This window comes from Cryptomeria japonica, chromosome 10 (assembly GCF_030272615.1).
Source record: "Cryptomeria japonica chromosome 10, Sugi_1.0, whole genome shotgun sequence".
Lineage (NCBI taxonomy): Eukaryota > Viridiplantae > Streptophyta > Pinopsida > Cupressales > Cupressaceae > Cryptomeria > Cryptomeria japonica.
In genome coordinates this window covers 916,429,752-916,441,248 of record NC_081414.1, presented here as the reverse complement: position 1 = coordinate 916,441,248, position 11,497 = coordinate 916,429,752, and the positions used below count along the sequence as shown (strand labels likewise).

Sequence of the window (11,497 nt, the reverse complement as noted above, 5' to 3'; positions counted from 1 at the left end):
ATTCCAGTTTAAGTTGATTATCACTGATAAGGTGATCTGTGAATATGCAAGACATTTCATAATTCTAGATTTCTTCAATATTGCAGTGAATATATACCCTAATGTCTTCGGTGTGAAGAACATCATGATATACACTGGAAAATGCCCCCAACAGTTCATCTAGAAATGATTTGTAAGGATGTTTCTTGAATTTAAGGCGTGGGCAGTTCCTGATTTCAACTACCATGGGAGTATCAACATTTGATGAGGATGCCATGAAACATTTCGAGGGTTTTAGCAAACGGTAAATACCTTAATATCTTTTTGGATGATGAAATGCTCTTTAGATTCAAATGCTTGCACAAATCGCCTTAGGAATCTTGATTGCCTTTGAAATTGATCTTCAAAATACTCGATCGCTATGTGAAGAAATGATTTAGCTTCTCCCCTTTTTATCACCATTAACCCTAATTTTTTGAAGAGGGGAAAAAGCTTTGGAAGGACAATAAAATAGTTAGATTGCACATAGACAAACAATAAAGCATGAAACACAAACAATGCAATAAAACTCAATTATAACTTGCTTTCACCTTCTTCCTCAATGGAGCTTGGATGAAGTCAAAGTGCGCCCAAATGTCTCCAACGTGATGTTGATCTGCTCCTAGATTGCTTGATGTGGCTGGCTCTCCAATATTGTGCACAAATGGATGTGATGGATTAAGGATTGAAGGATGAAATGGCTAAGTATGGATGAGTGCTAATTGTGGCATGGTAAGGATGGTTTCTTGGGCACAAACTAGCAGCATGGATTTGCTAAAATTGGAGATGAGATATGAGGGAATGGAGTCCTCAATTTATAAGAAGAGATGAGGAGAAATGGAAGGTTGGGATTGACCCAAGATGGAGGGTCAAGATTCCTTGTGAGCCCACACAAGGCCCAAGAGGAGGTGTGGAGATCAAGAGATACGCCTTTGTTGGTAAACAGATTTGTCACTGCGGATGTTTATCTGAAACTGACCATGTTTGCCCGATGAGCATAGACAAACGTTCCAATAGTTGGAGAGATCATTCTATGAAACACGATCTTCCTTTGCATTTGAGAGGGGCAACTCCCTCGTATGATAGGGGTATTTAGGATTTTTGTGTACTTTTAACCTGAAAGTACATAAAGGAGAAAACGTATAACTTAAATAAGAAATAAAGATAGAAACCCCAACAAAAGACATACGACCATCAACTGAGATTTCTCAACATTGGTAACAAAATACAAGGGGATTTTATAACGTAATATGCTTAGCCATGAGATGATGATGAAGAAGAATGACAAATCTCAACATACGCACAAATAAGATACTTCAACACATTCAAGCTGAGATACCAAAGGTTGCTTGTGCATCATCACATCAATTGTACAAATCACATATGCATAAAAAGACTACCAATTTGATATACGAGAAATTGGCAATGATAACACATGAATACATTTAGAATATACGAACTAAGACGTATTCTTCATTATCCTGTTGGAAATATACAAGTCCAAAATCCTTTCTATACATAGTGTAAATCAAAATGTCATTACAAGTTTCTCCTAGAATTCCAGCAGAGTTTTCCCCTCCGTAAAAAGTCTCCCCCGTACATTACAAATAGCCTTGTATTTATAGGTTTCCCAGAATAACCACCTTAGTAACTAACTTTAATCCTGGGTTAATAACTAACTCTTTTCTGTGTGAATTTCAATGAGTTAGTAACCTACACTTTTATGCGCAAAAGAAGTCAACTTTCTAACCTTGGGTTACAATAAGTGACATAAGTCACTTTTTACAAAAAAGAATTTCAAACCTATTACATTGAATAAATAACTCATTTGTCGATTTTGTCGAGGTGGCATCCATCTTCATTTGCTTCATTTGCTCTTGTAATCATCTCACCATCTGAATTCATGTCTACAAGCTCTCAAACATCTTTATCCATCATGAACATAATATTTTTTTGAACAATAAGAAGGCTTATATGATGGTATGATCAATTATTATATAGACACCTTCATCAATCCCCATGGAAGTTGCATGTGAATCCTGCAATCAGTGCTAGTGCTCAAGTTCTTCTATCTTGTCATCCTCCACTTTAACCTGATCTTCACCCCCTTCTTCCTATAAATCAGATGTCCAGAGAGTAAGATTATCCCTCAGTAGTTGCATGATTAATGTGTTGTCTTTGTAGGACTCTTCACTAAGAGTGTCAAGCTCTTCAATTGCTTCATCAAATGCTAGTTTGGCCAAATGGAAGGCTCTCTCAGGAGAATTTAGAATTTCATAGTAGAACACTGAGAAATTCAATGACAGACCAAGTTTGATAGGATGGGTAGGAGGAAGGTCAATTGTTGTTGGATTTGAAGTTGCGTGATAAGCTTTGAGAGATTGATTTGCAGCTTCTTTCCTTTCATTTACAGACTTGAACTTTGCAATATAACGATAATAATCTTCCTTCATCTTGTAGTAGAAGACTATGGACTCTCCACTGCCAGAAGATGGGATAAGATGCTCATCAATGATTGTGAGAATGTCATTGCAAATCCTGCAAAACTCATCCTCAACTTTGTGATGGTATTCCTTAATGCGTTTAACATTAACATCATTGCCCTTTTCCGCCTCTTTTTCTTCTTCAATAAGGAGGGTTTGTGAGGAGATCGGAAGCAAGCAAGGCATTTTTGTGCAAGGAGACTGCGGTTTCAACACTCGTGGGTGTGATTTTCTTCTCGCTCGATTGACTGCAATCATTTTGAGCCTGAGTTTGAGATTTTTGTGTTTCAATTGGCCTTGAAAATGATGGAAAAAGAGAGAGAAAACCATGTGTACATGGTAAAGCTTGCTGAGTAGGCCGAACGATATGACGAAATGGTGGAGTCAATGAAGAAAGTTGCCAAATTAGATGTTACTATATTTTATGCTTTGATGAATGTCGTGGCAATTTGGTGCATACTCTGCGATCATTGCATTAAAAGAGACCACATTTCTTTAAAGCATTCTATCAAACACTTTACATGTCGTGTCAGAGCTTTCCATGATTGTGTTTCAGGTGATATTCTGTCAAACACTCCACATGCATTGTCTATGCCGCCACATTCTGCCTTGAGTATCTTGTCAAATAGATTACGTGTGTTGTCTATGCGACCACATGCTTTGAAGCATTCTGTCAGATAGTTCACTTGCCTTGGTGATGCTTTTACATTTGGCATTATGTCAAACAGAAAGTTATGACTTTTCAACTCGTAATTCTTATAGGCAAATAGTCAAACATTTTGCATGCTACCTCTGCTTCCACATTTGCATTCAATGGCATGATATCTCTGAGGCATTTTGTAAAACATTTCACATGCCTCACCTCACTGCAATCTTCCATAGGTTGTGCTTGATTTTTTGTTGCAACAATCATTGTATTCAATGGTATGATATATATATTTGACCCCACTTTGCTCAAACAATTCTCACACCTTATCTACGCATCCAATATTTGTAAACATGTCTACCAAAGCGCTTCCAACTCTAATATCTGACAAAAATCCCGATCCATTATGTTTTGATGGATTCCCATTTTCTATTTGAGACTCTTTGGTAGAAAAGGAAGTTGGCAAAGTTCAACTTTATGCGTGATAATGGCATTTGCTTAAAAGCTTCATACTACCATATTTTCCTTAAGACATTTGATCAAGCAGTTCTCATGCCATGTCTGAGATTTCCATGATTTTCATTTCACTTGGCATTCTGTTAAAAACTTACGTGTTGTCTATGCTCCATGATGCATTCATGACTTACTGAGCCGCTACACCTTGACCAAGCAAATATTGACTTTTGAATGTTATGGTTTGTTTCATGTCACAAAACAATTTACAGTGTTGGTCTTCAGTTAATGATACCATTCCTCTTTAACGCATTTTGTCAATCAACTCACAAAACTCCTTGTTCTCCTTATCTAAGCCTTCCACATATCTGCATTTCACAACATGGGCATAAAATGTGTTCATTATACTTTGGTGGATGTCAACATTCTTTTCATAGCTTCCATTTCAACACAGGCTAAGAGGATGTTGACATAGGTTGCAGAGTTTGCCAATCAGTGGTATGATCTTGTTTCCATGTTGGTATGTGTTTATAACTCCAATGTTTGACAAAAATCGATGTGTCTTTAACCTGGTTCGAAGCTCCCATTTTGCTTTCATTTCTCTAGAGCAGCTGCATTTTTGACATCTGGTGAAACCATTTATCTTTAGTGCATTGATGAATGTTCATAACCTGCTACTTGAACCTCTTTTTTTGTTTTTGTTTTTAAAACTCTTATGAAAAAGGTTAAGAATGCTCACTTTTTTAGCATTTCTAACCTTTTTGACAAAGTGGAACCCAAAAGGTTAATAAATGAGGGTAGAAATGCTCAAAAAGTGAGCATTTCTAACCTTTTTGATAAAAGGTTGAGAAACGAGGTTAAGAATGCTCAAAAAGTGAGCATTTCTAACCTTGTGCTTCAACGAGCTATCCTTTACACCTTGGAAACCATTTTTCATTGAGGATGAATCAAGGAAGAATGCCACCAATGTCTGAAGACTATTTTCTTATCACAAATGACCAAACATATTGAAATAATTTAAAATATTAAATTATCATTTGAGAAATAATTTAAATATTTTAAATATATCGCTTTGGCTAGAGAAAAATGACATAACTTTCAAACGGTAGGGAGATAGGTCTTGAAATTTGAAACATGCGTCAATGAAAGGGAAAAAGGTCGACACAATTATTTACACCTCATGACGAAGCCTTAAATGAGATATTTTAATCATTTGGGAGCTACAGACACCAAAAATTGAAAGTTTAAAATATGACAAAGTATGAACTGGGTTCAGAGGAAAGTTGGACATGTGATACAAAATGATGTTTAGATCCTAGCTGTCAAGTGATTTCCCTCAATTTGTGATAATTTTCAAAATTATTTCATTTTTCATATTCTAACTAGTAAGGACCTTGGATTGCGTGTTCACTGTTTACGCAAAAACAGCTATTGGATCTTTACTTGACACTAAGACTGATTTGAAGTTCAAATTTTATGTAGGCCAAATATGGGGGCAATAGCCTTAAAGGTATTTCTTGTCTCCACACTCCTGAAGGTTCATTGGGAAGACTTCCCAATATGCCTTGGGAAGAACAAGGGATAGGATATTCCTTAAGGGATGGAAATGAATAAATAAAAATTCTTCAAAAGGGATGCTCATGGGGATTGGAGGAATAAGGAGGAATTAAAAATTCTTTGGAAGATGAGATGCTTAGAGGAATGTGAGATTTTGAAAATCTCAAATTCACCTAGGAAAAGAGCATTTAAGGAGAGTGGTTGGATGGAAGGGATAAGGAGTTGACTTTTTGGCTAATCATGATGATTAGCCACTAGCCACTCATTATGAGAGGGAATAGAAGAAATATTAGGTGGGATTAAGGTAGATAAGATTTGTAGGAGGATTTTACTAGCAGAGAGAATGAGTGGAGGGAATTAAAAATTAGAAAAATAAAGCTAAGTGAGTTTAAGGAGTTTCTAGAAGAATTTATTAGGTTAATGATGGATTAGGAAAAAGGTGATTTGTAGGAATCACTTAGGTGAAATTAATTAGTTAAGAGGAGGAATTTGAGGAGATTCAATATTGAGGATTTTTAGAAGAATAAAAGGGGATTTATTTATTAAATCAATCAATCAACAAACTATAGTGACAATATTAATTATATTTAATTAATATTGAGGAGGAATTCAAAATTGGCATAGTTAATAAATTAATTATGTCAGGAACTTAAAATAATTAAAATAATTATTTTTAAGCGTCTACATTTTGCCCCTGTTTTACGCAACAACAAATTTTTCAGTGGGTAAAAGATAGAAGAAAAAGAAATAGATGCCCCAGCATAAAGCGTGGGAGGTGTATGCCCCCTCGAGAATTTTGTCGAAAGAAAAATTGATGAAAAATTCTCGAAATAAAGAAGAAAGAATTTGAGTGGATGAGATAAGTGAAAGAGAAAGAGGGAGCAGATGTAGAAAAAGTAGAAGAGCATATAGAAGAAGAGAGACCACAGGGGGAATGGACCCTCGAGGGGGCCTATATAAGCCACAATGGGCCCAATGAGGGGTCATTGTTACACACAAGCCTTGGAACCAATTAGATCCTAGAAGAGAGGAGGAGATATGGATCACATTCCCACCCGTGATCATCACGTCGAGAGGATCCGATGGTACGACAGACCCACCAGCTATGGACCATCGGTATGTAGGACTATCCCCCCTTTTGATTTTTTAGGCAAAGGGTAGAATTAGGGCATGGATTAGGGCCAAGATTTGGTGAGGCGTACGTGTTGATCACCTTTTCAGCGTGCGCACCCATGGAGTAGCATGAGCGCTAACGAACAGTGCAAGTGCTTACAGGCAATAGGTAGGTAGAACTGGATTTTTAGGGAGGAGGTGGTGTCTAGCGTGAATGCTTGCGCATCCGTGCAAGTGCTTAAGGTCTTACGTGGGTGCTCATGCTATTGTGCGGGCGCTCGGTTGAAGGATGTTGTAGGTAAGGGGAGGAGGTGGGTTAGGGTCTCTATTAGTGTGTGTGCCATGGCTTTGGCGCGAGCACAGGTAAATCAACGTGTGCGTTGGGGAGGGGAGATATTAGAGGTAGGCTTAGAATTTTGGGATAGGTTGAGGGTATGGCTGGACCCGGAGGGTAGAATAGGACTTGAGGACTCAAAAATAATTAACTGATTTTGTTGGATGCAGGCTAAGTTGGGGTCGTTGACCTCGAGGGAGCATTGGCTCGCTACCATGATTCTATATCGAGCGTTGCAACCTGATGAGTTGGAGGTGATAGCTTCTTTAGGGTTGCATTATGTGGGCAGGTGGTCGAGGATACATGCTCATACTACGATGATGACAACATTAGTGGAAAGGTGGGACAATAGGTATAACACCTTCCGGCTTCCTACTGGCAAGAAAAAAGTGACTCTTCTGGATGTATGGAGGATCTTGAAGATCCCCGTTTGCGGTGTCATCCCAGAGTACCATTTGGATGTAGTGGATTTTTATCTTCAGGAGACTTGTGAGTATGAGACCCCACCGATGTTGGATAGGAGTAGGATGCACTTGGGTAGGGTGATTGGTATTCGGCATATTCCTCATGTGGTAATAGTTATTTGTGGATTCTTGAACAGATAGATTATACCTGATCTGGGAGGCCATGGATTTCCTGTTGGATGGAGCAGGTGCCTTTATTTCATGGTTCATGATGGCATGTAGTATGCATGGGGAGTCGTGATGTTGGCTTAGTTATATCATGGTATGCATCTGGTGGTGTATAGGGAGTATCCTAGCTTGTCCGCGGGAGTGACACTTCTCCATATCTGGGCTTGGGAGCATATTGCGGTTACTCGGCCACTAGGTGTACAGGACATGCAAGACCGTCAACCATATGTGGATAGGTACAGGGGGCTGCTACACTATACTCAGATAGGGTCTGTATGGTTTTGGCGCTAAATTCTTGATAAGCTTATGCAGTTTACATGGCGGCCATTTTTGGGGTGTGAGAGATGGAGGGGGGATTGGCAGCTACACTGGGCTGGGGTGGAGATGTTGATATTTGGCAGATCAGTGTATATTATGGAGTATTATGCACCCTAAAAAGTGGCGAGACAACTTGGGAAGGTTCAGGACATAGTGGGGGACATCCCATTATATCCTCAGATTACACGGGAGGTGAGCTTTTGGAGCCCGACAACGAGTCCATTGGAGGACAGGACTAGTTTTCAGACAGTGTCTCATTTGGTATGGGATGAGCGGATGGGGGCAGGTGAGGATCCAAGGATGATAGGGGGATACAGGAGCTGGTGGGAGGGGCACTTGCTAGTACATCTTACCATTCGAGGGATTTTGGAGGATTATAAGCTACAATTGGTTGTAGATTAGGTAGTCAGTAGCGAGGATGATGCGAAAGGCGAGAGAGTTGTGGTTGGTGCAGGGCATGGTTCTGGTGGAAAGCAGAGGAGGGTTAGGGTTGTATAGAGGAGGGATCTCAAGGAGGGAGAGGGAGAGGGAGTACCAGCAGGAGAGGCCGCAGAGGCTGGCTGGCGAGGGAGAGGATGTTGTGCCTATGGATGTTCCTGAGGCATAGGTGGAGGGGAGGGTAGGAGTATAGTAGGCTGACCTTGACAGAGTGCAACAAGAGAGGGATACTACCTGGGTGAGGCTCCATTTCCTTGAGGATGAGATACAGATAGAGAGAGCTAGGAGGGAGAGTCTAGAGGCAAAGCTGGAGCGACTGCAGTGGGAGATATCAAATTTGATGGAGAGCCTCTATACAACGAGGACAAAGGTGGATGCCCTGAGGTAGGAGAGGGAGGAGTCTGAGAAGATGCTAGAGGAGGCACGAGCATGGATGGCTATAGAGGCCCTTCAAGATGTTATCCGTTGACAGGATGGTGAGATAGAGGGGCTATGGGGTAGAGTGCAGAGGGCAAAGGCAGATGTGATATGACTGTGGGGAGAGAGGGATGCAACCCGTCAGATGTTGGTTCCTGCAGGGCTTGGGCAGATGTACTCTGATATAATGCAGCAGCGAGATAGGGCAGAGAGGGCAGTTCAGGAGGCAGGGTACTATAGGGGACTATATCATGGAGCAGTACCTGCGACATAGTGAGCAGCTTCGTACACTGAGAGTGTGTGATCTCACAGGACACAGAGTTAGCGGTCCACACAGAGCCAACAGATAGGTGGATCGATGGGTTTTAGGCCACTGGGATGAGGGGGAGCAGGAGGATCAAGTGGAGGAGGTACAACAGAGGGGGGTGGAGAGACAGGAGGGAAGAGCTAGCTCCATTTTGGCTTGTGTATCATATTTTGACCCTTTGGGGTGATCATTGTACCATTACAGACACATTCAGCTCTTTTGAGCTTATATATATGATTTATGGTGATGGATGATGTGTGTACTTTATTATGATGGATTCTATTTATTTTCTTGTGATGTGATGTATGGATGGTAATTATGGATATGTTGTGTTGACCTATTTGTGAAGTGTGGATGCTTATATATGTAAGCCTACGATATGTTGTTGACATGTTTATGGGTGCAGGATGAGTAATCGTGCTTTTTGATGTGTATATATGTTATGTAGATGTGAATGATTTATGATGAATGAATAATTAGTGTAGGTGCAATCTATATGAGAAATGAATGTAATGTTGTTTATAAAGATATTGCAATGTAAGTTACAAATGGTATGCAAGTCATGTGATCTAAATGAATGCGTAATTAAATGTAATGTACATGAATGAATTGATGCCATCTATTATAAATGGATAAATGATGCATGTAATGAAATCTAAGTCCAACCTTATGTGGTAAATGTTTGTGAAAAAAAATGGCAATCTAAATGAATAGTGTAATGAAATGAATAAGTAATGCAACCTAAATAAAATCTATATGAATAATGCCACTTATATGGCTAAAGTGAATGAATAATTCAAAGAGGGAATATGCCGATAGTAATACAATGATATAGATGGAAAATGGAAGAATATGGAATAGGAGAGGGGGGGGTTGATTGAGGACTCCATGGGATTATTAGATTAGGATTTTATGGAATGATGGTGAGAGTTGTGCATAAAAAATTATGGAGAGCCAACCTAGTTTGATATTGCCCTGGGTAACCTGCACCACTGATTATAGGACTCAAGATACCATGAGAAACCCAAGGCGTGGACTGACTCATAGTCAAACAAGAATTCCTTCCACATGGCTATGTAAGTGTTGAGAAACACTAATACAAAGTCATGGGTACGTGCAAGGAAACCCTCAAACACACTGATACCTCTTGTACACGAGAGGGTAAGTGTTGATAAATAGTAGTACCAGGTCATCGATTTATACAAGAGAGATCCAAAACATTCCATGTTATGAAAATATGCCCCAGTATTCATCTATTGTAAACATACCTGGATATGGAAAATTTGGGTAGTCGTAGATAGGTGCAGTCGTAGGGCAAAAGATGCAAGTCTAAATGAAAAATCCAAGAAATCAAACAAGTCATTCATTCATGACCATCTAACACCTCTTGACAAGAGTAGGATTAGGGTGGAGGATTAAGTTGCCAAATAGGGAAGGATTCATCCCTAGGGCAAAGGACAGAGCAGGTGGACTTTAGGATTAGGCAAGTGATCATATGGCTTTGCAGACTAACTTGTGGACTTAGGACTGTTGTCAAGACTTCGTGAAGCTCGCACAGAGGCACAGGAGGTCAGTTTTGATGGGACATTCCTTTTTCATGATTTAATTGAATACTCATCATCATGTGCATGATTTATTCAAAGATGGAATGGAAAGGATGTTGCGATGGGTGGATTGGATGGGGAGGGTGATGGAGCACCGACCTGATAGACAATGGATCCAGTTTATTTACCTTGGTGCCACAAAGTGATTTTCACTGATGGATGAATTGATTTGTTGTTGTTTTTTTTTTGGGGGGGGGGGTGTCACAGGCTACCTGTTTGCCAAGTTTTCACCAGAGTGACGATGTTTTTCAGGATCTTTTTCTCATTTTTATGTATTTTTCATAATTTATTTTATTCTATTTTTTTTATTTTATTTTTTTTGACAATTAATGACTTTCTAAGGACTAGGCATAGAATCTTTTTAGGTGCATGATATTCATTGGATCGTCTAGAGGATCTCCTTCAAAAGTAGCCAACTGATAGGCCCCTGATCCATATTTTGTTGTGATTACATATGGTCCAAGCCAATTAGGCTCAAACTTGCCTTTATTTTCTCTTTCTTGAAGGTTTTTTTGATTCTCCATGAGGACAAGGTCACCAATTTTAAATTCTCGGGTTTTGACTTTCTTGTGGTAACTCATGAGTAGACAATTCTAATATACCCAGAGATGGTTCAAGGCCTTGAGGCACCTTTCATCTAACAATTCTAGCTCTTGTAGGTAGGCAATTATGTATTCTTCATCTGGTAGGATATTTTGTAGTGATACTCTTAGAGAGGGGATCTCGATCTCAAGGGGGAGGACGACTTCGGAGCCAAAGACAAAGGAATAGGGGTGGTGCCTATGGGTGTGTGGTAGGCCCACAAAGCAGGATGGAGTTGGAGGTGCCAATCACAGCCAACTTCATTGACTGTCTTTTTGAGGATTTTGATTAGGGTTTTATTAGAAGCCTCAACTTGACCATTAGCTTAGGGGTAATATGGGGTGGAGAAGCGATGTTGGATGTTGAATTTCTAGCAGAGTTATTACATCCTAGTTTTTAAATTATTTGTCATTATCTATAATGATAACTTTTGGAATGCCATATCGACAGATCAAGTAGTTGAGGATGAATTTGGATATCTGCTTACCAGTGGTAAAAGTAAGAGGGATAGCCTCTACCCACTTAGTGAAATACTCAGTGGAAGTGATAATGAATTTATGTTTGTTGGAGGATGAAGGGTGGATTTTCCCAATGA

General features: G+C 39.6%; 1 protein-coding gene across 1 annotated transcript; it reads right to left on the bottom strand.

Annotated features, from left to right (window-relative positions):
• Positions 1 to 2,055: 2,055 nt before the first annotated feature.
• Positions 2,056 to 2,687, bottom strand: LOC131031007 (14-3-3-like protein B). The gene has a single exon (XM_059213004.1). It carries the CDS (start codon positions 2,685 to 2,687, stop codon positions 2,133 to 2,135), a length of 555 nt encoding a protein of 184 aa, XP_059068987.1. The 3' UTR covers positions 2,056 to 2,132.
• Between the last annotated feature and the right edge of the window lie 8,810 nt (positions 2,688 to 11,497).

Coding starts and splice junctions, on each gene's coding strand:
- LOC131031007 (XM_059213004.1), bottom strand. CDS start 2,687: ATGCCTTGCTTGCTTCCGATCTCCTCACAAACCCTCCTTATTGAAGAA.